Below are 26941 nucleotides of genomic sequence, written 5' to 3'. Positions count from 1 at the left end.
CAAAAGAAACATAGGAGGGGCCTGTTTGCAACCAATCACAGAATTTCTCCTCTTTCCTGTCCAACCCTCTCCTTTCCCCTCCCTCCGTCCCTCCGCCTCCTTTCTCCGTTCTGCACTGTATGCACACACAGGGGCAGGAAAAAGTGCAGTGGACAGCGAGAAGAAAAAAACAGAAGCAGCTTCTGGTTTTTCTTTCAAACACATTCCCGCTGCATCATTACGAGAGAACAGGCAACCCAGCTCATAAAAGCCGAGGTTGCATGTGCACACGCTCACACGCGCAGTCGAGGAGAATCAACTCATGCAGTCTCTTCTGTGGCACCTGGGACTTCTCAGAAGTTTACTCTTAAAATCAACTCACAAACTCACACACAGGTTCTGGTCTGGTGTGTGCTGAGAGCAGGTGGAGAAGAACCTGCCTGCACTTTATCCCGGAGTTTCACCTGTCAGCCTCGCAGTGATGTCAAACGAGGAGTGCCGCTCGCCCATCGGCCTGGACTGCTGCAGCTGTTGTCTGGATCTGGCCAATGGCTGCGAGCCCGAGCCGGGCCGACCCGGCCACACGAGCCTGGGCAGCCCCACTTCAATCAACCACTTCAGACAGCTGCGAGACCAGCTTCACTTTCAGAACCTAAACACAGATAAGCTGAACAACATCATGAGACAGGACTCGCTGGAGTCGGTGGTCCGGGACCCCTGCTTTCTGCTCAATGAAGGCATCTGCAACAGCAACATTGACCAAACCATGCTGTCCATTCTGCTGTTCTTTCACAGGTATGTGAACAAACACACCTGCCCCGGCAAACACACTCACACCTTGCTGGGGCCATAAAATGGTCAAAGTCTCAGAGCTAGAGCCGTGTTTGCCAGTTAGTGACTTAAGTTAAAAATGTTAGTTTGATGACAGGAACATTCTGTGTTTTTTTTACTTCTGTAATACTGAAATATTTTTACAAAAACCTTCTCTCCAACAAATGTGTACTGTCACCATGCAAATGAAAGTGAATTTCATATTCATTTCTTTAGTAACGCCACCGTTTTCTTCTAACCAGACTAGTTATCTTATATCATTTGCTTTTAATGGGATTAATTTCACATGTATTCATTCATTACTCATTGGCTTGCATATCGTAATCCAACACCAAGAAATGTTACACAACCACTCAAAACTACCAGTTATTTTATTTCTTGCCACATGGCGATATAAGAACATACGGCAATTAAAGACAATACAAGGGCTTTAAACGCAGCCCTTGCTTTGTTATTTAAGTCTAAGGTGGCTCTCGGTCTCAGTATGGTTCCAGGAATGTGCCGATTGGTATGAAGAACATGCCTTTGCGCAAACTTGCGAGGATCTTGTGTCATTCCACCTTAAAACAGTTCTTCCTCCTTAAATACTCCCTTTTCAATGCGACTCATCTGATACATTTAAAGATTTGATTCCTGTAGCTTTAGGGCGGAAAGTACACATGCATTTAATTTACAACCAATTCATTCTAATTTGCCTCCGTACTACCGTCAGCTGAAGCGAAACACATTTTGACGTATAAACTATGGGCAATTTAAATGCCATGCCGGCATATCTCAAACCATAGCTAAACTATGCAGCAAACAAATTCCAGGTAACCAGGTAATGTGTGTGTTTATAAAATGGAACAATCCCTGCCGTTTCCAAAACAACATTCAATGAGAAATCTCGTGAACCTATAACATTTCCCTCAATTTAATGTTTGACTGAATGTATACATTGTGTTTTGGAACAAAGCTGATGTGGTGCAAAACAGTATGTAAACATGTCAAAAATGAATGGAGATATTTGGCATTATTTGACATTAGACGTGTCTAATTAGGATCACAGTGTATTTTCTACGAGAGCACGCTAGCCAACCACAATGTAAACATGTACTGTATAGACACCGGGACAGTCGGATAAATCAGATAGCATTTGAAATGTTTAGTCTGCAAGAGAATTACAGTTGAGGCCCTTTGGGAAATACAGTCGGCTCAAGTCAGCTAAAGGGTGATTCCAAAAAGAACTGAACTGTAACTAATTGACGCATGTGGCTAAATGATAAGAATGTATTCCATATGTTGTTATCATAACACGCCACCGTACGGATTTCACTAACTTGGAAATCTTTGATTTTATGTCAATCTATCAGAGATAAGTTGAAAGTGAAACTGGCTGATAACCTCACAGACGTGCCAGCTCAACATGTTAAGTCAGCAAAAAATGTTTGCTTGGATGTTAAATTCATAGTGACGTCTATTGAAAATGAAAAGAATGATAATGACTAAAGAAAGCTTGATGGTGTAACAGCAATGAGATTGTGACGAGGGAGGCGGGACGAGAGCCGTGAGGGAACGACGCGAGGCCGGTGGCGCGAGTCAGTGATAATGAGTGTCAGCTGTGCGTTACACCGGTCTCGCATCTCTCACGGAGGAGCTCCGGAAGCATAAGAGAAGGAGCGACAGGAAGGTACGACGAGAGAGGACCAGGCCTGGACATTGTATGTGTTTTAGTTATGTTTGTGTAGCCGGCAGTCGACCGTGAGGTGGCTCCCGGCCCTTTAATTTGGTTTATGCTTTGTTTATGTTATTAAAGTTTTGGTTATCGTTCGCCAGTTCCCGCCTCCTTCCTTCCTTACTTTGAACAGTGTTACAGCGATATAATGAGAAAAGTCGGAATAATTGCCTTAGTGAATATTCACATTATTTAAATAAAGGTTCTACAACATGCTTTTCACAACAGTGCCATAGAAGAACCATTTTTGGTTCCCAAATAAACAATTCAATTTTTACATTTTTAAAGACTGTTTCAAATCAACAACATAAACAAGCGTTACTGCCCATGCACGCTTTTGTGGCCCAAACTTAACTTCCGGGACACATCCGCTAAGAATAGAGTCCTTGCAGATTATTTCTGAAAACAAGCAAAAAAAATAACAAGTAAAATTCATTAGCTAGCACGTTCAAAGTACTGTATGTCTAGCCAGCATTATTTTTGATCTTTGTGAATGTGTACTGGAAGTTAAAGGGGTCATATGGCGTGAATACTTGTTTTTCTGAGTCATTGGTGTTGTTATAAGTTGCTCATGCATGTATTAGACACATAAAATTAAAGTGTCGTAACAAAGGTGCACTCTATCTAAATGCGAATGCTCACCCAGACCTGCCTGAAACGCCTCGTGTAACCACACCCCCACAAATCTACGTCAGTTCGTGGAATGATTTGACTAAGACCGCCCAAATATATACACAAGTAAGGTGGGCGTACCTGTCAGTACAATTGCTTTGGAACCTGATGTTCCAAATATGGTAAGAGGCGTTACATTTCCGTCACACGCTTGCAGTATTCGACCAATCACTACGCACTGGTTAACTGGCCAATCATAGCACACCTCGCTTTTCAGAGCGATGAGCTTTGTTAAAAATCTGCACGTTTCAGAGAGGCGGGACAAAGAGGAGATACAAACATGCACGGTATGTGGAAAATACAGCGTTTTTAAACCTTAAATCGTGTATACACATTGCATTACATCTAAGACAAACGATAATATTCATTTTAGCTGTGTCATATGACCCCTTTCATACAATTATTATACAATAAAATATTAATATTAATTAATATTAATATAAATTAAATGAAATGTAGAAACTTATTAGTCACTAGCCAGACCAATCAACAAACACAGACCATAAGTTAACTTTGGGCCGATGAAACCATCTATAGTCTAAAGAACTTTTTTCCACCACCTTTATACTTCTGTTTTGTGAAATAGAATTTCTTTATGGAACCACACCAAAAATGGTTCTTCCATGGCATTGTGCAGCACTTTTAGTTTCAAGAGTGCAAAAAACAAAACACAAATAAGTAGGTATCCGCTGAATTGTTTAATGATCTATATATGGTGGAATAGTTCTCAATAATGGCGCAAATATATCAAATGACTCAGAAATACAGATGTCACTTCTCTTGAGTTCTCAGTCTGGTTCTCTTAATGATTTGGTTATTTAAGACAGCATATTAATGCCGTGAGACTGGACAAAGAGAACATTACACAAACGATTAGGTCTTTTAGAAAAGACATCCGTTACAGTCGAGAGAGACCACGATGCTTTGTAAGCAACATCCTTGCTTTCTGTAATAGTTTACTAATGATACGCTAAACTGTTAAGATCCATGTTTCCTGTTTACAGCTGCAGAACTCCCAGCTGTTGCTATGGTTACCACCATGACACGTCACAATTTTGGGTGTGACTTCTGTATTCTGCACATATGTTGAATAACACAATAACAACTTTCGATTCTCAAAACTTTAGCAGTTCATTCGGTTTTATGTAAAGACAATATAGCTCCTTCCCATACTGACACACCTCTGAATTAAATCTCCTCTAGTGTGCAAGTTAATATCTAATCTACTTTATCAGGGTGTTCTCAATTTTACACGTAGCACTGAAAGGTTATAGTTAACTGTGATTACTTTTATTATGAGCAAAGTGGTGGGATGTAAACAAGAGATGTTTTTGACCTATGTCCCAAGAGTCTTCATAGTCTCAGCTACTAAATACACCGTGTTCAATAGTCCTCTGTATTAATACCATCAAATAGCCATTGTTTGATCATACACTGGCCACTTCTTGCAGGAAAAGGAATTCAGTTTTGTGTTGGACCGCTCTTTGTTTACGCTATCATGGTTTCCCTATGATCCCGGCATGTTCTCCATATTGACATTTAGGTGGCCTAAGGATGTTTTCTTTTTGTATTCCTTATATTTCATATTTCACACTTCTGCATTCCTTACAGACAGAAGGGAACATAGTGTTATTGATAGAACAATGATAAGGAAGGTGTGACTAGGATAGAATTTAAGACAGAGTAACAGAGGTCTTGCCAACATAAACTCCACCAAACTCGCTGACATACTGCTAAAATGTTTGCTTACTTAATATGCAAATAATCATGCACTTCACTCCCAGGCATGCTGAGGCATAGATTCAGACATTTTGAGCTTAACAGCTAATACATATTTTGCACGGCAATATTTAAAGGGACAGTTCACACAAAATGAAAAATTCTGTCATCATTTACTCACCCTCAGGTTGTTCCAAACCTGTATAAATGTATTTGTTCTGTCTTCTGGTGCTTGTGATTGATTGCTCAACATACCTGTGCAAAAGTAAATCTATGACTCAAACACCCAGGACTCTTGCGAGCCTTCAAAATTCATATACAAATGTAGGCTATGGAACATATGCTAAAGTCTACCTACTCCTCCCAAAGACAACAGACAAAACTCTACTACCCTTCTAGAAAAAAGCCTATTGGACTTAACTTGTGTGAACAGGCACTAAACCAACGTAATAGGAGCCTGAACCCTACTTCTCTCCTCACTGACCGTCCAGTGGGACTAACAAACTAAGCCCAAAATCTGAACTGTTCGTTCTCAAACGTCCGTCCCAAGTGGCATTTTCTGGCTGCTAACTGAAAACTCCTTCCGCAGCAAAATTGAATCCCTTACAGCTATTGAGTCATGCATGCTTAAACTCAAGCATGCATGACTCAATCAGATCTAAATGTGCAGACTCACAAGTTCAAAACAACACCAAGCATATGGTCACTAGCGTCTCCAGCCCGCCTGGAGGACAGAGTCACTGTTGCTAATAAAAGGCATCCAGCACATCACATGTGAAAATAAGGCCATAATAAGCTAATGCTCGCCACATGAGAGCTGGAGAGCTCTTTGTGTGTGTGTGTGTGTGTGTGTGCATGCTCTTTCCCAAGAACTTCAAGACTTGTTGGAGCAGAGACCTAAGCCATGCAGATCAATACATATTTTGTACAAAAATACGCCCCAAAATACTCCTCGCTAACAATTAACCTCTGTACGCAGCCAAGTTCTACACTACCTCACGTAGAGGACAAAACATCCTTCGGGGAAACGATATCTTGATAGATTGTCCTAAAGGCTCCTGGATATTTTCCGGAAGGCAGCATGCTGCAGACTGTTACATAAAAGTCTTGGGGTCATGAGGGTTCCTGTGGTTTTGGCTGAGTGGTCTTGCTTTTAAAGTTGTTTTGAGACAGTCACGCTGATTCTAGTGAAGAAATCAAGGCTTTGGAAGACCTCAGGCTAGGATCTCCCAGCATTATTCCCAATATTCGGCTACATACATTACACCACAATCTGAAGACATGCTCGCCGATCCCAGCTGTGTCAACACCAATAGGAAAGGCTTCTGTCAGAGAGCTGTTTCAAAAGAACAGCATGGATTTTAATACTGATTTGATCTCATTTCCATGCGGACGTGCGTAGATAATGTGGAAAATGCCTTGCAGACATTTGATCGCTATATAATTATGATTTTGTATTGTTCGCCTTTCGATCGAAAGTGGCTGTTTTTAATTAGGGAGGCATACTAAGCGTGCTGAATTGCAAACAGAACCAAACGCGTGCCACCCAGAGGCATACATCATGTTCCATCAATTTTCCCTGTCGTACATATAAAACCTAATAACGTGATAATGTCTCGGCTAATTATTCGAATGAGATACAGTCCTTTGATGTAGCACATGCTGCGTGCTACGAGAACATTTGCATTGACGATTGAACCAAGTGCCGCCGTTAAGACGAGCCTACGGCCGATAGATGGGACGCTGTTATAAAACGCAACAGGTGGATCCACTTTCATAATGGCTTAACAGGTCAATTGTCTTTGTGGTGAAGGTTTGTTGAGTAATTTACTTGTCATAGTTCGACAAACACCCACAGAGGTGTATGATATCCGTTTAATTGACTGGCTCAATTGCAGCATTGTTGTGTGCGGGACGGTGGACAGTTGGCGACGGGCCATAGGCAGGGGGCCAGCCCCGGCTTTGTTGTCTGGTATAAGGTGCTCCTGTTCCCAGAGGCAGGGTTCAGGGTACTGACAGGCACTGTCTACAAACCCACCCAACATTGGCATTCACTGAGCCACAGCAGTCATGCTATAGCCAAAACACAAACATGGTTATTGAGGCCACTGGCAGGCCTCAATAGAGTCCATGACCTCGGAGTGAATGTTGAAATAAGTTAAGAAAGAAATACATTATAGGCTACAATCCAAATCATTACTTTAAGAATCACATGATCAAAATGAGGGTCAACATTGGCAATTGGCACGCTTGGTACCCTAGGTGGCGCATGACATGACCAAATGAAAGAAAAACAGTTCTTAGTATGTGTTTCCACCAAAATGCCAAGAAAGCAGTGCACATGAAGGTCCAGTGTATGGAATTACACTGACATCTAGTGGTGAGGTTGTGAATTGCAACCAATGGCTACTCCACTCTTCCCTTTTGTAAAGTAAGTAAAGTATTAATATTTTAAGATAGAAATAGCTCATTCTAATGTAATAAAAACATAACGCTTCATTATGTAAGGTCTTTATACACCTCTGAAGACATAGTTATGTATGTTATATTGCATTTCTGTTGATAGATCCTCCAAAAAAGTACACATTGGACCTTTAAAAACATCAGCAACTAACGCTCAGAGAGTAAAAATGTGCAATTTTGAGAATAACACTGCTTATCGATATCACTTTTTACTCAGCTGACCAGTCACAGTGCAGGAGCAGTGACACAAATACCAACCAGAACATCATACTTGAGAAACAATGTATAAGTTATATAAATATTTCGGTCTCCGAGTATACATTTTTGCACTAGATGATATCCCTAGGCTACCACAATATGAACATTTGTAGATTAAACAAGCTAGCAAAATCAGATACTAATAACACATCATTTTGGAGGGATAGGCCTATTCCATTTTCATATTTTTCAGCTAATAAAAACCACACTCAGCATTTTTAGAAGAGTTAAAATGCTTTGATGGATACACAGCCTTATATTTACACAAGTATACATGCTGATCTAGCACGACATTATGAAAGAACACCAGAAACGTCAGATGACAGACAATGAGAAAATGATAACGAGATTGCAGTCCAAAATATTTGTGTAGAGGTCGGCTCAGTAACTTGTGAAATAGATTTGCCCTGATAGCTTACGAAATAGCCTCATGGGGTCATGGTTTGTTGACTTAATAAAATACACTCTCGTTGGCTTCAGTTATGTTTACCTCAGGCTAAAGGGAAAGTCTGATCATGTTGAAGTGACTGCCAAGACAGACATAATAGCATTCGATTGCAGACATGCAGGAGTGCATCTGTAGCCTTAATTTCCCCCAAGGCCAGTGGAATTGAATCTACCGCAGACAGCACATTCATTGTGAAACGTGAAGCGCTTTTAATTCATGTGATCTTATTCTATTATGCCAAATTCAGTGTTTGTGAAAATCATGAAGAACGGACAATCGTTGGATAACAAATGTAGAAAATCAATAACCCCACAGTTTGCGAAATGATCTGTGGCTACAGTTCGATCTCATCCAAGGTATTCATTTTCGTAATATCAAAAGGCATTGTTGGTACCTGTCTTGGAGTGAAATAACATAACAATGATTTCAAACCTTGCACAATGTCTTGCAAAGAACCTCAGGCCACCTGCTTTTAAATGAAATAAAGTTCGTCCAAAAACATCTGTGATTGGTAACTGAACCTCTCAGCTCATGACTTTCTTTCTTCTGTGGAAAACAAAACTTGACTATAATCCTGGCCACTGTTCTTAAATGAAAATGTATTATGGACTGTCTTATGAACGCTTGAAATTAAGGCACAAGCTGTACAGATGAGTGGTTCTTGTCGCCGGTGTTGGGAACCCACAGTATTGCACATTTACCATTTAACACCCGATTCAAATCATCTTAACAAAGAGACAGATAGATGGACGTACCCAGGACCTGTCAGATCCCTTACAGAAAAGACACATGAATTTCACACGTTTTTCGCATGTGATCACATGTGAAATGTGTGTTTTTGGAACATTTTGGTGTGAATTCCATGTGAATTCCCATGTGAAACACATAGGATAACGTGTAAAAACCCATGGGATAACATGTGGTGACGTGAAGAACATGTGATCGCATGTGGAGACATGTCACACATGTTATCCCATGGGTTTTTACATGTTATCCTATGTGTTTCACATGGGAATTCACATGGAATTCACACCAAAATGTTCCAAAAACACACATTTCACATGTGATCACATGTGTTTTTTGCACATGTGAATTTCGTGTGTCTTTTCTGTAAGGAATACGGTAGACACACAAAATGTGCACTGTTATGATGTCCCATGACTAGAGTTGACACTGTGGACCACCGCTACAGAGTATATGTCAAACGTCACATGACTAATCCAGAAAAATGACAGATTTTGATGTGATCAGCTAACCTAGTTTTTTTATATTTGCCGTTTTATTCTATATTAGTATTCAAAAGTCAATAAAAAGAAGAAAAATAAAGAACTTTCAATATCAATCTGTATATGTGATAGACATTGATTATTTTTGGTAGGTCCTTGGGCATTTTGAATAAAACGGTCTCAGCGGTGAGACCTGTTTCTGCATGTGACATTCAGCATAAACCCTACTGCCGCTTTTTGTGGCCCCGTGTAGCTTGGCAGTGAGGAAAAAGTCAAAATGTCAATTTTTGGATGAGTAATTTCTTTAGGGCTACATTACATGGATCACATCAGACTGAATAGATGAATACCATAGGAAACTATACATTCATATATTTACATCTAAATCAAAATGAACACTAATGTTCGTCTTTTTTGTTGACGAGGAGCTTCATTTGGAATGATATGGCTGGCATACTGCAAGTTGTTTACAGAAAAGAGAGGTTAGCACTGTAATGAGGTGTTTGCCCTTATTGTCTTATACGTTCACACCCTGGCAATGACGTCCATTGAGATAATGAGAGAACCTGTCCACAGCCGTCTACCCTCTTCAGGATTTGCCCTTGTTATATCAGCAGCTAAGAGCCCGCTGACTCACCCATTAGAATCTGTGCATCATACCTAAGCCACTGGCATTATACCAGACACGATGCGGCAGACGGGTACAGGACATTTTGACGGTTAGCCACACCCATGGTGGAATCTCATTGGTCCAAAATGCTGCTCTACACAGCTGTGCATTAAATTCAGAAAAGATGTTATGACTGCCGTTTTTATTTCTGCGTGCGCAGACAAATGACCAGTGCTGGAAACATACTGGGGTGAACCTAGTGGGAACATACCGTGACTCAAACCCAAACAATCCAATAATGTGTCTTAATGAGATTAAATATAGCCTACTGTATATAAAATACTGGAAAAAAGTAATAACTGATGAAATTACGTAGATTTAGTGGAGCCTGAAAAACAAATGTATATACACACTCAGGACAGGTGCATCAGATACTGTACGCAATGGACACATTTGGGGTAATTCTACAGTAAAAGACACATAAATAGTAATACTTTTGAAAAACTATACAAAAGTGAGTCATTTTTACCTAGATATTAAACCTCCCTTTACACATCTTACAATTATGTACAGCACAGTTAATTCCAATGGATCCCAGTATGGTTACAGTTACTGTACTGTCCTGCTCTTGACAAATCAGACTGGTGTTTTTCCATGAAGCAAACCCATTAACCCCAACAAGCCATGGCTCATTGTGGGTTTGGCCGGTCTGGAAAATAGTGTCCTCCTAAATAACTATAAGATGAATCAGCCTGCTGTTAGAGCTCATCCTCATTGATCTCCACATGGTTGTTGCACACCACCCAAACACAATCTCATTGGTGCACTCATGGAGATAGGAAACTCCTCCACTAACGTTGTCAGGCATGTGCATGTGTAAAAATAATGAGCGGCGTGCAGCTACGTAATGAACAATTTTCTTCCCAAACAACCTTTCTACAGTAAACAACTCTTCGGTTTGGTTTGTTGGCCTTGCAAGGTTAATTATAGGAACTTGGTTCTTTAAAACACCAGTCTCATGCAACAGAACAAAGACCAAATGTTAAGATTTTAAAGGTTTGTGATGCACAAAGTTGGCACATTTGACCACTTTGGTTGAGAATAATATTTTGCAGTTCAATGTTATGAACTTTTTATAACAGAGAGATGCATATTATAGAGTTCATGCTGAATATAAATATACATTTTTTGGAATTGTAGATGCCACCCGCATTCATTTTAATTATATTGATAACACACATGGAGCGGTTTTGTTGTAACAACACAACAGCGTTTCTTTCCAGTGAAAATTTTAGCCCAAGCCCAAAAATGCACGTAACTTATTAAGAAGGTCAGGTTTTAACATGGCATTTATGGGAAGAGATGATGACTCAATAAACAATTCTAAAGCTAAACAATTATTACTTAAAAGCTGTTTTGAGAGGTTTGCGGTACAATGTCGTCAATTCTACGAGAGGAGGAGAAACGGTGCTCAAAACACAACTCAAAACTCCTCATATTCCTTCTTCTGTGAAATTGACTGAGACCATTTTTGCATGAATAACTGAAGGTGGTTCTTAGGTAAACTTCCTCTGTTTTATTGGAACCATTCGGGGCGTTCTGGAAACACTTTGTGAAGCACCTTTGCCAAAATCCTTGTGCAACATGTCTGTGCCAGTAGCTTTGCTCTGTCTTTTAATGCATATTGGCTCTAACACTCGCTTTGAAATGACGACCGAGTTTAATCTTGGGTTGGTAAATCAGATGAGTTTGCGCAAGTCTGTAAACGAGAAAAAGTGATATTAATCATTCTTATTGTAATTGTTTATTGGAAGGGGGGTCAGACGATCACCATTGGACAGGCTAGTAATGATAAAACATTGCCAAAGGGTTCACGGGAGATGTTCACAGCATCCACCGCCAGGTTAAACAAGCATGAGATGTATCGAGTTTGACTTACACTCATTTTTAGTATTAGGTAGCATTCTTTCTGCTGCGATGTCATGGAGCGACTCACGGTTCTGCTGTTAGCATGCAAGCAAATGCAAACACAAAAATAAGTAAACACAAGAATGAACTTTGGGACAGGCTCATGTAACTTCCCAATCCCAGCCAAAAAATCAAAGACACAGGGGACTGGAATGTGAAACACGCTGCTCTGAGCTCTGAGCTCTGTCCAAAAGGCCAATTCGGTTCTTCCTGGCCTTCATCTACAGAGCTGTGGCCCGAATTCACAATCTCCCAGGGTCAACAATTCATTATTTGTCACTCGCCAGAGATCTTGGCAGCTTGCATGTCAAATAACAGTGAAGAATGTTCTAGACTCTCACACAACCCACCACGCCTCTGGTTTTCGACGGGTTATAAAAATGACAGTAAGAACGTGTCAAAATAAGTTCAGGTTTCTCACTGAGGAAATAGTCGTTTCTCCATAAAGCATATTGCTGGATCTTAGCACACAGTTTGAGAGGATCCTGCTGTGGTTTTAAGTTCCTGTAGATCAGATAGTAAAGTATGGCATGGACAGTACCAAGATCATGTGTTTGAATCCCAGCAATCATGTATGCCGATTATGTGTATAACCTATAATAATAACCTATAATATAAGTACCAATGCAAGTTACTTAAAAAAATTTAAGTTGCCACATCGTTACAATATAAAAGACACCATTGTACTAACCAACACAGACACATGGCATTAACACTCATGGAAAATAAATGAGTGATTGTTGTTCCGAGACACTCATGGCTGTTCATCTTTTGCTGCATGAAATGCATTATTATGTATTATTTTTAAGTAAGTCTGCATGCACTTCTTCGGAAAATCTGCATTATATAAATATCTTTTTCCAGCTAACTCACCAGACCACACCTAAGACTTAAAGAATAGATTTGTATGAGAAAAATGTTTTGGCATGCTACTGGATTATTACTGCTTTGTATGTTTTTTGAAGCCGATTGATAGAGCTACAATAGGGCAATAAGCAATGTTGTTTTAAATACATTTGATCAAAAATAAAAATGTTGGCATTCATTAACATAACAAATAGTTTCAATAATAATACCAATATTTGAAATATTCATAATGGTTTTAATAAATAAAATTATAAAGATTTGACAAAAATTAAACAAAACATTAAAAATACAACAATAAATTAATCAAGCAATCTATTTTTTAGGAAATGTGGAAAAAAGCTAAATGGGTTGAGCATGACTCGCTCTTATGCTCAACCGTTAGATGTCAATGTATACCAAATACAGGACCCATTAAAAAAATTGTTTATTAAATAAAATGAACATACAACAAAATTCAACAAACCGTTTATTTAATACAAGTATTATACAGTCAAATAATAATACTAATTAATATTAACATAAAAAATATAAATAGTTATATTCTTAGACACTAGCCAAACACAAACTGGAAGTTAACTGGGGGTCAGGCGCGTGTCCGGTGAAACGGTCTATATTACAGAAACATACTAACTCTGAATCCTCTATTATCTGTTTAGAAAGCACTGAACTTCCGGTGTATGAAATTTAGCGGCATCTAGTGGTGAGGTAGACCCCTCCGTTTCGAAGCATGGCTGACACAGGGCTGAGATGTTGTCATGTTTTTTTAATGTTATTATCAGTCAAACTGCATAACGTCTAATGGTTTATTTATTATTTCTATTATATGCACAATGTTTGCTTCTTCCAATTAAGCAAATATCTATTACTGACATTCAAAACACACTGAAATTCAAGAAGACGTTATCTTTCAGGTTTTTAAGTGTTGCCATGGTCACCTGGAGAAGCACGGGTGAAAGCCTATCGGGTGCTTTTGTTCCCCTCAATTTGTATTCACGAATAAGTTCCTTCCCTTCCATGTCCTGGCCAAGTGCAGCTAGCAAAGGGTCAGTGTGTAGAACAGATTAAAGAATTAAAGTGTTCGCCATAAGCTGATCTTGATATAAGAGGCTAATGATTTTCCACATGTCAGCATTTACACTCGTGCAATGACAGACAGCTTTATAAGAGGATAAAGGTGGAATTAATTCCCACATATTTACAAAATAACAGCTCTTTTAATTATGCACATTAATTTGGGGAAATAAAGAGTTGTTTTGCATATTGCCACCATGTTTGTTCACCAAAAGGCTTTGAAGGTAATCATGTTTGGAGTCGTTTACCTAAAGAACTGGGAGTACAGCCAAGTCCACTATCAGAGGAAACATTGCAGAACAACAGCTGTGAAAGCCCTCCCACCCCACCTCTTTCTCTTCCTCATTTTTATTTTCCAGTTTCAGCGCGCGCTCTCACAGTCACTTACATTTGAGACACAGGACATCCCCCGGATAAACTTTACTTGCGGTTTCATCATGCGTCTGTTGAAATCTTGACAAATTATCTAATGGCACGATTCGGAACAAAAATATTTTTGGGCTGCCCACTTCAAAACGTCCAGGATTTATTGTAGACACTGGTATAAGTATCGCCCTCATGTAGTTTTAATGCTATGTGATTTGCTTTCTTTCATAAAACACGAGAGGTTCTTTTTTCTTTTCTCCATACAATAACAGTGAAGAGTGAATGGTGAGGCTGTGAGTCACAAACTGATGTCCTTCTGAAACCTCGTATCTCCATATTTCGTGATTCTTGTATTTTGCCATAAATCATTATTATTAGTCACCCTTTATGTTTGTCACTGGTTTTTGCAAACATATAACCAATAAAAAGAATTAAAAAGTGCTTGTCAACTTTGACAATACGGTATTTAATCAATCAAAAAATACACTTTTTTTCAATTTCCTGAAAAACAGTGAATTTGGACATTCGAGGTTTCAGAAGGACAATGACAAAATATGAAACACGCAGAACCAAATTTAGGTGCTCATTTTAATTGCACTGAAAATTCGTATCCTTTTTTATAAGATAATTTCGGCTCATCTCAGAGGAACTAAAAAGTGCCCTGGTTTTTGTCTTGGAAATGCACAGCCTTAACCGCAACTTCCATGCGTGTGTCTATATCACAGCGTCTAATAATAGGTCCGGTCTTAAGCAGCTTCCTTATTGTCCTCATGTGAGGGTCATGTAGAGGTTCATCCTGTGGTCTGTTTATTTAGGCAGGATTTCTGAGAGCCTCCTGGTTACCATGTTTATGTCACAGGGTCGTTTGAAGTGGACCGCAGTCCTCCCCCACGTCTAAAAAAAAGAGTCGTGTTTACTAAAGTGACTTAGGACAGTGAAGAGAGCTCAATGAAACGTGCAATGCCGTGACGGTCAAATCAACTCGAGTGATAGGTAAACAAAATCTATCAAGGTAAATGTAGCTCGCCATGTTACAACATGACAGGTTTTGTCAAAGTCACACCTAACATTACACCTTTGCACATGCCAGAAATAGCGTGGAGCCAGACAATAGGCAAAGACTTGCAGACATGCAAAGCATGGAGCAGGGAGGGGCGCGGGCAAAACAGAGCATGCAGACGGTATAAGTATGTAGACAATTTCTGGAGAGAGCCTGACCTTCAATTTAGCCTAGGTTGTGCAACAGAGTACAAAAGAAACGTTTTTCAGGGCAGGTAAAGGTGTAAGAGCACATTGTGTCACTTTATAGTTTTAATTCTAGTCCTCCAGGACTCATGCTGTGTTTGTATTACATGCTGGAGCTCCCATGCGTGCATGGCAAAATAACTGCCAAGTCACAGCACGCTATGAGAAAATCTTGTTATGCTGACAGTTGTGTTAGTAGTAAGAGATGGTATTTGGTAATGCCTTAAACAAACTGAAACAGAACATGTTAAGGTTTCTTTAGCTGATGTTTTGAAACATGAACTTCTGCATTATCCAGGGTGTGGCTTTATGCTTGCGCTGCTCGCTGTTATGTAAAACCTCTGTGTTCCTCTGAAAATGAAGGACAAATGGTATCAAACAGAAATATCAATAAGGGTTATACAGAGAAATGTGCATCTGCAAACATGGCAAGCTTTGATATTATACTGACATCTGATGGAATTCGTTGACAACAGGACTTTTACTGCATTTGAACTGTTAGATCTTAAAACTGTTTTGCCATATATTGGAAATGCATTTTGATTCACAAACTAGAAAAATAAGCTTATTCAATTATTTTTTATTGTGTTTAACAATACAGTCTAAAATAAACACTCACTTGTGTTTATTTTATATTTGCGTTAGACAGAGAGACTCTTCACTACATAAAGGGATAGGTAACCCAAAAAAACTCACCCTCATGTCTTTTAAAACCAGTATATGACTCTTTCATCTGTGGTACACAAAAGAAGATATTTTAAGAAATGTCGCAGTGGTTAAGTGGCCATAAAATTGGAAGTCAATGGGAGCCAATGTTGCTCGGTTACCAACATTCTTCAAAATATCTTTGTTTGTGTTCTGCAGAAGAAAGTCATACAGGTTTGGAATAACATGAGGGTGAATTAATGACAGAATCGGTTATTTGCTTCAGTCGGTCATAGTTCGAGTCCTGTATGCAGAGTAAAGCACAAATGTGCTCTTTAAACACACACACACACTTTTCCCACTGTTCCTTTCGTAATTTACGTTAGATTATCTGGGATCATCTCAGGCCGACAGCCTCATGCAAGTTCAGAAAATCTGTAAATCGCAGAGTAACGTACATTCACCTCCCCTGACTTCTCAGGGCATAGCGTGTTTCTGCAGCCAGCATTTCGGCTGCACGCCAGCATTTCACCATATTTTGGACAACTTTCTCAAGTCTGACTGGGCTTCTTAGATTGTTTTGGAGATACGATGACAGTTAGTTGGCTCAAATGCTGCATACGTGTGAAAATCCTGAACATCAGACACCGACATCTCTGCTGTGTTTAGTTGACCTGCGCATTTTTCTCCGGCTGGCTGATTCTGATCAGAGATTTGACGTCACCGCTTTAGCTATTTGCAAGCGTATCACCTTTCAGTTAAAAACGATTAAATCACTTAAAACGATTTAATCCTTTTGTGTCGAGGAGATTAAGAGTGTTTACAAACCCGGAGATAACACGTTTTCAATTGGCAGGTGTAATTGCTTGAATTCACGGATGTTAGCGCAAACAAGCACGGTTATGTTTCACTCATGTTAAGGGGTGAACGGGGTCGCCATATTTCTAGGAAATGCCTTTCCGAGCTAGATTCCAATCATGACAAGATGGAAGAACGAGTTTTGGGGAGCACGTTTAGAAAAATAACCAGAGAATGGAAGCCAGGGTGGCCCAGGTGCTGTTAATCTTCTCTGTCTGGCCGACAGATCTATTCAGCCTTCAGACAGTACATCACTGCAGTGCATATACTGTACACAAGCTGTGCAGCTCATTTAATATTCATTGTTTGTGTATCTTCAAATGCGTGCGTGTTCGCTGTAATGTCAACATGCACAGAGATAACAGTGTACTTTCTGAACTTTGCCTCTGTTCCATGGAGATATTTAGACATTGTTTGCTTTGAGGCTTGTGGTTCAATTGTGTCAAAGGTAGCGTGTCTGTGTTGTCTTTGGAAAGCGTCCGATGACAATGGCATACAGTATAATTAAAGAATCAAAATCAGAAGCGCTTTATTGCCAAGTGTGCTTGCACACACAAGGAATTTTCTTTGGTGTTGGAAGCTTCTAGTACAGACATTCAACACAATGACAATACAATATAATACGATTTACAGTCTAAAAGATTCTAAATATGCATATATAAAATAAAAGACTATTGTATATAGTAGAATATACATATTAACAGATTGTATGTACACTTGTTCAAATGGATAATGTTGTAAAAAGGGACAAATGCTTTCAGTGCACAGTGCAAGAAACCAAACAATGTCCTTCTCTATGTAAATACATAAATGACAATTTGTTCATAATAAAGAAGCAATACAGATTTTGTGAACATAACACAATTCATGCATTGACTTGCAGGTGGAAAGATGATTTAATCTTTTATCACCACGATTACACTGACCACAAAGCATAGATGAATCATAAAAAGGTGACTAATAAACACCGCAGATATGCATTACTGTAAATAGATTTGCTCCCACTTTCAAGGCTCATTGGTCCCAAACAGGCACTTCTCCAAGCAGCAGACACTGAGCCGTACCTGATCAAATAAATTAGCCCCGCTCCTCTCGCTCATATTTTCCTTTCAATTAAAATGAGACGCACTAATAAACGGGTTTAACAAGAGGCAAACTGCCAAGCTCATCGTGGTGATGCCAGCTGATCTGCATGGATGCACCGAACGAGCTCTGACATCACAGCCCGATGCTCCGCCCTTCTCCAGCATGTCCACTTATCTACTGAAGCCAGAACACTGGGGTTATGCGCATACTGTTGCCACTTTGAAGCCAGGAAATGCACATGCTGCCCAAAGAGCATCTCACGTCAGACCCCCTAGAACCCAACAGTGCCAAAAAGAGACAGTTTCCACTGCTATGATGGGCATTATTGCAAAATAAACCTCGACAGGTGATCATGAGCCACAAGCGAACCCCTTCTTAAATCATCCTTAAGGGGTTAACTATGCTGTAAAGATTGACTGTTTATTATACTACACAACCTTTTACTAAACAAAGAAATGCATAGAAATAAACAAATAGACAGAGATATGCTTTGAGAAACGGATCATGGAAGAAATCACTTTAGCAGCCATTACACAATTATATTTTAGTGCAGAATGTCCTGATCGACCAATCAGGATAGAGTATTCCAGAAAGCCTTAGAATACATTTTTGACATGATCACATTGTATTAGAGGACATACTTCATTGCCAATGACCGAATGTGTTGCCAACATGATAACGCAGACCTGCTGTGACACGCAAGGTCCACTTTACAAGGGAAACAGCTCTTCCTTTTTGTGAAGCCCATGGGAGGTCACAGCCAAACCAGAGACATTGATTATGACTTGTGTGAAGCCCCCCGACACTTCTCAGCAATAAACAATGCATTATTAATTGCGATTGTGTGCCACATCTGGTATGAACTTGTCTGCTTTGCCACAGGGATTAAGGGTACATACTGTACAGAGTTCCTCAGTACATGGAATCTGGACCACATACAGGTCTATTTTTAACCTTCTTGCAGAGTTAATTTAAAAGAACCCACAGACTGAGAAGTTAAAATGATCAGATTTATAGTTGGAGACACAGCCCAATGGGGACCGATGCCTAGAAATGGAGGTTTTATATGACATAATTTGAGACTAATGTTCTTCAGTTATGATGATTATATTAATTATGGTAGTGATGATAAAGAGTCAAATTTATGTTATCAGCAGGGTTTTTGTTACTTAAAATACTATGACAGACTAATAAGAGCAATTTGATATACTGTAACTGTACAGACTGTGCTGAACACAGACAGTTTTGTTTGAAAGTTATCCTTCTCTGCTTCAGGTGACTTAGATTTGAGTTTAATTCCCGGCACACCAAGAACAGAATTTCTGTGAACATCATTGGGGGGAGTTTTCCTATGAATGATATGCTGGTTGTACTGTTTATTTGCATGCGCTGTCTGTGCTGGTTTATCCCTGATTCACTTAGGCAATTATTCAAATGAGGTAACATGGCCAACACACCCACAAAATTACTACTGAATGCATTTGCACAGCACACTTACCCACGATGCACGTTGGGAATGCTAGGCTGCAAAGAATGCGTGCAACTATATGAAACCTACAACACAGATGAGTCACTCACTTTACTTCTAATTATAATGTTACTATTTACACTTCAGTTTTGACGCGTAAATACAGATCTGGTCTTTGGATCAATACATCACATAGACTATTTCCATCTGAGCATCGCAACATAAACGATATTAGTCGATTTGTGCTACCATCTCCCATTACTCAGGCTGACACTACCCAACTCACGCCATTGTCAATGTTACCATGTCAGGCTGTAACAGACGAATCATTTTCACAAAATTGCATAAGTAGTATTAAATTGAATTCAAAGCTAATAAAATTCTAATTCTAATTTAGTAACTGAATGATAAGATGATAAGAGTTACTTTTCAGTCTGTAAATTCTGGTATGAGATTACACAACCTATATCTCCACCACCAATATTTCACTGATCTGCGATGGGCTCGGTTGTTAATATGACAAATCTTAATGTCTAGCATCAATGTGGCATTAAATGTCCAAGACGGCCTCAAGTGGCAAACTCACTGTATTACAGTGCCATCATCAAACTCATTCATCCTGTACAGAATTTCCACGTGCACGCACAGAGGCAGCCCACTGGAAACTGGGCATCCACAAATATGTTTATATAACCCACAAGTACTCCGGTTACAGTGGCCTAAAATTGGGTAGTGTCTGGACAGATGTCAAAGCAACAGAACTGCGACACACCTGGGCTGTAAAGGTACCAACACCTGATAAAACATACTGTATGATTAGAAGTGGTTTTATAACTGTTTAAACAGAGACTTACATAAGCGGCTCCAACATGTACTGTGATAATAGTGCCATTGATAAGCTGACCAATCGTAATTGCTCAGCAACTGCACGAAACCGCAGACTCTGTGAAATTACTCAAGTGGGCGCACAGGTAATACTTTTTTGTGCCTCATTTATCTCGTTTTACTGCGTGTTAATGGGAACAAGCAAACATAAGCATTGCATATGAACACACAGGAGCAAGGCTAGCTCAGGCTGGTTTCCAAACAATGCGCATTTACTATATGCATTGTTTTTTAAAGTACAAGTGTCCTGTTTTGTATTTCTCTAACCTAAATTCCTGTCTTGTTGGCAGTTCAGGGCAGGACGGGCCATTCAACCTAATGATTCCTTAGTAGGTCAAGCACTTCTGCATGATGCATCAAAAGCCATCCGGATACAACATAGTTGTGCCAAAACATAAGAAAAAGTAAAAATACATAAAATCAACGCAAGGAAACATGGAAATGAGGAAAGTTTTACTTTTAAAAAGATAAACTAAAATGTAAGTAAAATATATCCTAGACTACAGATCCAGACAGACGAACAAAAGCCTTTGCATGTTGTTTGTCTCTTGGCAACCGAAACATAAGCATTTTCCTATACACTGACATGAATACTTCTGTAAGAATGATCCAACTTAAACCACGCTTTTCGACACGGCCTAACAAGACAATCACATTTTTTTACTGGATTAAAGTAATGGTTTTCTAATCTCTTGTTTTACATAACATACAGCATGGACATCTCCTGTACCAACATGTTTTCACTCCGTGTCTCCAGACAGACAATGCACACAAAACAAGGCTGTCTGTCTATCATGTAACAGGCATGAAGCTTAAACCACATTTTTTCCTCTTTACACTGAATATAATTATACTGTAAACAATATTTTCCATAAAGGGGCTATGGAAAACTAGACGTGTATGTTGCCTTTATCTAACATATGGCGTGCTTGAAAATTCAAGATTGCAACACTCTTAAAAATAAAGGTGCTTAAAAGGTTCTTCTGTGATGCTATTGAAGAACCATTATTGGTTGCACCATTCAGTCAAAGGCTCTTTATAGAACCATCTCTTTCTTACTTTTTTATCATCTGAAGAACCTTTTTTCGCCACAAAGAACCTTTTGTGAAACAGAAACGCTCAGACGTTAAAGGTTCTTTATGTAACCAAAAGGTTCTTCTATGGCATCGAAGAACCCTTTGAAGCTCCTTTTTTTCTTCTTCCGTATACCAGCACTATCATTTTGTTGATCATTTAAAATCTGTCCTATTATATCCTTTATTAATGCTGAAATACTAAGAGTAACCAAAGCTAAAGTTTCTGATAAGTATATGGTGATGCACAATGCAATTAGTCTACAAGAGAATTCTGGGTAAGAAAAATTCAGAAACCACCCCGATTGTTCATCTCCCTCCCATCCAGCTGAGAAAATGTGCCACTTCTACATGAACGTGGGGTCATCCACACTACTGGAACTGTAAAGCCGCACAATCTTTGGGTGCGTCCGCAATTAAGTGATTGTCTCGTAGATTCCATCTGCACAGAGCAACGGCCATGAGCTTATCACCTCTCTACTCACCTAATCTATTTAAGAGGACGGACAGGCGGTAAGTGTAAGAATGACCGAGTCGTGCGAGTGTATCATCACTATTAGACAGCTGATGGATTAATCTTGCAGGTGTGTAGTGAGAGTGAGGAAAGTCAGTAGTCTCATCTAACCACTCGAGCAGACGGGCGAATACCGCAGGTCTTATTGTACAAGGTGTAAAAATCGTTACACTAGGTTCAGTGTAGCGCGTGACCTTTGTGGATCACTAAGGTCTATGAGAGTTTCAGATGTTTCATTTCTATGATAAAAACTAACAACACAGTTTACAGTACAGATGAGGTTATTTACATGTTCTGAACAGTATTGTCTCTTTCCTGTTTAAAATCTCTAGTCGCCCTCAATTTTTGACCTAATAAGTAACAGCTATTCAAAGAATGCAAACATGACTGGGTGAATTCTGGACATTCTTTTAAAGTAATTATCGGGGTGCGTTGCATATGCAATTTATGAAGAAGAGTTTGGTTCAGGTGTTCAGGTTTCATTACTCATGAGAAAATCAGTAACTTTTGTTTGTTTGTCTTTAGTAAATGAGCTCTTGTTGCATACTGTGAGGGGCTTACGTGTAAATAATAGGTGTTGCTCAGAGCTGAGTGTTTCTGTATTAAACATAATGTATACATTGAGACCAGTCTTAAAAACTGTCAACTGTACAGTAACAGTTTTAAGCAGTTTTTTTTTCGGAGCGAGGCTGGGACATCTCCACCCTTGCTATGGTGACAGAAGGAGACATACTGTACCATGGCACATCTGTGTTTACTGTGATGTGCAGGCCTTTGTTAGGAGTGGCAACTGAATGAAGCACTTGTTTGCACTGCATCTCACTGCATCACGACAACGTAGATGATTTTTAATGACTATCTATCCAATAGCAAACAAATAGTTTCTAATATGCAAATGTTTTAGTCATTCCTAATTTCCCTAGAGTGTAAGGTATGCAGCTCTCTGTGATAAAAGCTGATTGTCCTGTTTGGCTTGACGTTTTGTCACATTGCACGTTTATCATTTATCAAGGTCAACGTGTAGACACATAAATAAAAAATATTACTTTACACGACGTCTAGAGGACAGGAAGATTGACACAAACAGGTTCTGTTGACACTTTATCACCTGTAGATGCATAACTCATTAAATAAAGAAGGCACTAAGATGTCTTTTCCTCTTATCTCTAAACTATAATTATCGCTTCATACAGTACAGACTGTCCAAGCCTTTGCCAATAAACCTGACTACAGCGCTCACCAGAGCCCAAAATCTGGCGAACTGGAGAGCTCCTATGAAATCTAATCGAGCAGCATTACAAACTATGTGTGAAATTTAAGGTGACAGCACTGCAGTCATAAATTTATGTTAAGTGAAACCTCATTAGAGGGATCGGCTTCGAGTCGTCACCTTTCAAAGTGTGCCAGTGGGATTAGGTTAATGTCCTGCTCCACTTAGAAAATTGCAAAACTAAAGCAAACAGCCATGTGTAGGTAGTGTAAAAACATATTTTTATAATCAGAATTTTGTACTATAAGGCAGTAAATATATATTTATATTGGTTTTAAAGGTATAAACAAAACATATATATATATATATATATACATATATATATGTATGTATATATGAAATAAACCATATTAAAATTTTTACATCATACAATGCATTTTGTTATTATAGTTTGTTGTAATTGATGTTAAAAAGTAAGATGAGAGTGAAAAACAACATATCGTGATTATATCCTGTTCTAAGTCAGCAAAACTTGCAAGCACCAGCTTATTGACTCCTATACAGATTTTTAAGTGACTTTGACCTTTGAACTTTTAGACTGCTTGACCTAATGTTTGTGTTGTGTCTGCAACTCACAGTTTGGCCACTAGAGGCTCTAAAGCCTGATATTACACTGTGGCAAAAGCCCTGTGTGAAAATCTGACATGCTGTATTTCTAAACAAACCAACAAACTCCGGTTATCCAAAAAAATACTGTTTCTAAGAAGCTAACTGCAAAACTATTACCTTATGAACACCTAAGGGCATAGACTGAAAACAAATTCTGTCATTTTCCTCGAAAAAAAAGTAATTTGCAATGTAAAACACAACTTTACCTGAACCGAACGTATTTAACAGTTAGTTGGCCAAACAATATCAAACGTATAAATTATCAAACGTAGCCTAATATATCAAGTACAATATATATCGCATGTTCGCCTTACGTCTTGTTTGTATAGTTGGTGTGTTTTTGAGGTTTGTTGCTGCATGCTGTGTGTTCCTTCAGCGAGTTCAGCGTGAGGGCAGAACGAGAATCTATGCCACACGCCTACTTTGCATAATTCATTCATGCGTCATATGACGCCAGCACGCACGTATATAAAGCCCTCTGCGGCAGAAATAGCATCACTAGCCGACAGTGTTTCTCCTGAAGCCGCTCTTAGTTCACTCATAGCGCCCGGTTTCTCTGTACAGTGCGCTACAGAGCAACGCAACGCAACGCAACGAAACGAAACGAAACGAAACCAGGATTTTAAAATCGTGTTAAAACAAGTCGCAACCGTGGCGAGAAGTATTATTCAGACGGGTCTCGTCCTTAATATGAGCACGGATATGTTCAAAACGCCAATGGAGCTCGCTGTGTATCAACTGCACAATTTTTCCATCTCCTTCTTCTCGTCGTTTTTAGGAGGGGATGTAGTATCGGTCAAACTAGACAACAGGTAAGCGACGAGCACCGTGGATTTTACGGGGTTATGGGATGGTTTTGAGAATTGATCGCTGATTTTAAAAACGGGCATATTTATCACGCTAAAATCATTGCATCGTACATAAGCACGCTCATTTGCACAGATACTTTCATCTTCAATACACTTATTTACTTGAATCATTCTACTCAAGTGTCACACAATGAGACATCGTTGTTGTTTACTACTGAGGTGTTTTCTAATAGGCGTTTTCTTTGTCTGTTGCAGTGCCTCTGGCGCAAGCGTTGTGGCCATTGACAACAAGATCGAGCAAGCAATGGTAAGATACATAAAAATGCATTTTTTTTGCAATTAAAGCATTATCTAAACTCTATATTTAAGAAGCTCACATTTATAGAAGTGCATAGAAGTATCTAGTTTCTGTGTAGGTTGTATGTAACCAGAGCTCGTGCACGCTATAAAGCTGCTGCACCTACTTTCATGCATATGCTTTGCATTGCCCACCTGCAGTATAACGTCAAAGGTCAACACGCAAAGGCCATTTATATTTCATAAACTGACAGTTTTGCTTTTATATTCTAAACAAGATTGTACATCCTAACAATTGCATTGTGTAAACCATTCGGTTGATTCAGATTAGTAGGTTGTGTAATAGTCATACTGAATATAGTTTGGTATGAGCTCCGAAACTCAATTCCCTCTTTTTTTTTACAGGATCTTGTAAAGAATCACTTAATGTACGCAGTCAGGGAGGAAGTGGAGATCTTAAAAGAGCAGATCAAGGAGCTGGCAGAGAAAAACAACCAGCTGGAGCGTGAGAACAGCCTGCTAAAGAACCTGGCCAGCCCCGAGCAGCTGCAGAAGTTTCAGTCGCGGTTGCCGTCAGACTCCAGCCTCCCTCTGGATCCTCAGGAGCCCGGGTCCCCCGACGATGTGGGCCACCAGTACAACAGCACGGGCTCTGCTGTATAAGTGGCTCTGCCATGGGGCGGGCAGAGCCACAGCTCTCACCTGAAATGGACCTCCAGATATGCGACTTCCAGAAGAAGCTGTCTGTACAGATGAACCCTGATAAACGAAAGCGTTACGATGTACCAGTGGCCTAGTCTGTTCTGTAATATCCGACAATCTCTTCGGACTTGCGGACGAGAGAGAGTGATTTAGCCGTCCGAGGTTACTGTACGACAGGACTGACATGCCCTTGCTTGGGGCTGCAGCCTTGCTTTCCCTTGGTCTATCTCGTGAAGAGAAGGAGAGGAGTTTGCCTGATGGAGCTGGCCCAGAGATCTAAGCTGTGGTACCTCCATAGAAATGCATCCGCGGCCTATTCAGGTCAAGCCAAGGAAATGTACGTCTCCAAGAGATGCCCCCACAGTCTCGAGAGCCCTGCCAGGTGTTCTTGATGAAGCTACATGGGATGAGATCCCGGAGTGTGCTCTATTAATTCCCTCCATGTCAATGATCCCTAGCTGTGGACATTCTTAGCTATTGTAGTTGAGGAGTTTTGAGATGGACTTTGGTCTGGTCTTCTCTACCACAGTGGTGACTCCTGCCATATGATTTATAAAGCAACGCTTGTATCTCTGCAGTTGGGGCCTGCTGCTTACGGGAATTGTTTGTGTTTTGAAACTGAACAAATCAACTTGTTTATAGGCTGTGTGTAAAATGATGATTTTTTGGGGGAATGAATCTGTATACATTTGCATAGTTCTGTAAATTTGTGACTGATGTAAACTAAAATGTTCTGCAATGGAGGCAAGGAGTGGATAATGTTGCTGTGTTTTATTGACCTCTATGCCAACCATGAAATAAGACGGCCACATGTTTCTGAATGAACTCTGTGTTTTCTAACTACCAAAGACTTGCCTAATACTCACAAGCCAACAGGACCATGTGTAACTTCACAGGGAGAAGTTTTTTGACTGCAGTCTTTTTGAAACATGGGAGTTGTTGCTTGATTGTGTCCATGGTATTTTTAAACGATGTATGGATGCAAAATGCACATTGCAATAAACCTTATGTTTACACTTAAACAGCCCTCATATTTCTTTCTTTCTGCATACGGAAGATGATTTTCTGTAGAGTGGAATTTTTGCTTTGCAGAAAAATATTATTCCTACTGTTTGGAGAATTTCCACCATAACTTTCAACATTTTACATTAACAGTTTTGTACAGCTTTTAAGGAGGTTTTCATTGATTTTTTTTTAAAATGGTAGTCAGAACAGATCTTTGTTTTTATAAGACTGTAAGCATTTAGGACTATAAGGTATTTAAAGCCAAGAGTAAGCTTATTATTGC

At 39.5% G+C, this 26941-nt stretch overlaps 1 protein-coding gene across 2 annotated transcripts; it reads left to right on the top strand.

The window, feature by feature from the left end:
* The first annotated feature begins 131 nt into the window (after positions 1 to 131).
* tsc22d3 (TSC22 domain family, member 3) lies at positions 132 to 26675 on the top strand. 2 transcript variants are annotated; one of them, XM_057348974.1, is made up of 3 exons: positions 132 to 774; positions 24910 to 24961; positions 25357 to 26675. In XM_057348974.1, the coding sequence occupies exons 1-3, from the start codon at positions 461 to 463 to the stop codon at positions 25612 to 25614; spliced, it is 624 nt and encodes a 207-aa protein (XP_057204957.1). In that variant the 5' UTR covers positions 132 to 460; the 3' UTR covers positions 25615 to 26675. The 2 variants fall into 2 exon arrangements, with proteins under 2 accessions (XP_057204957.1, XP_057204956.1); XM_057348973.1 differs by lacking the exon at positions 132 to 774 and adding an exon at positions 23829 to 24657.
* The last annotated feature ends 266 nt before the right edge of the window (positions 26676 to 26941 follow it).

Source organism: Triplophysa rosa, linkage group LG13 (assembly GCF_024868665.1).
Source record: "Triplophysa rosa linkage group LG13, Trosa_1v2, whole genome shotgun sequence".
NCBI classification, from domain to species: domain Eukaryota; kingdom Metazoa; phylum Chordata; class Actinopteri; order Cypriniformes; family Nemacheilidae; genus Triplophysa; species Triplophysa rosa.
This window is presented reverse-complemented; position numbering and strand designations above follow the sequence as displayed.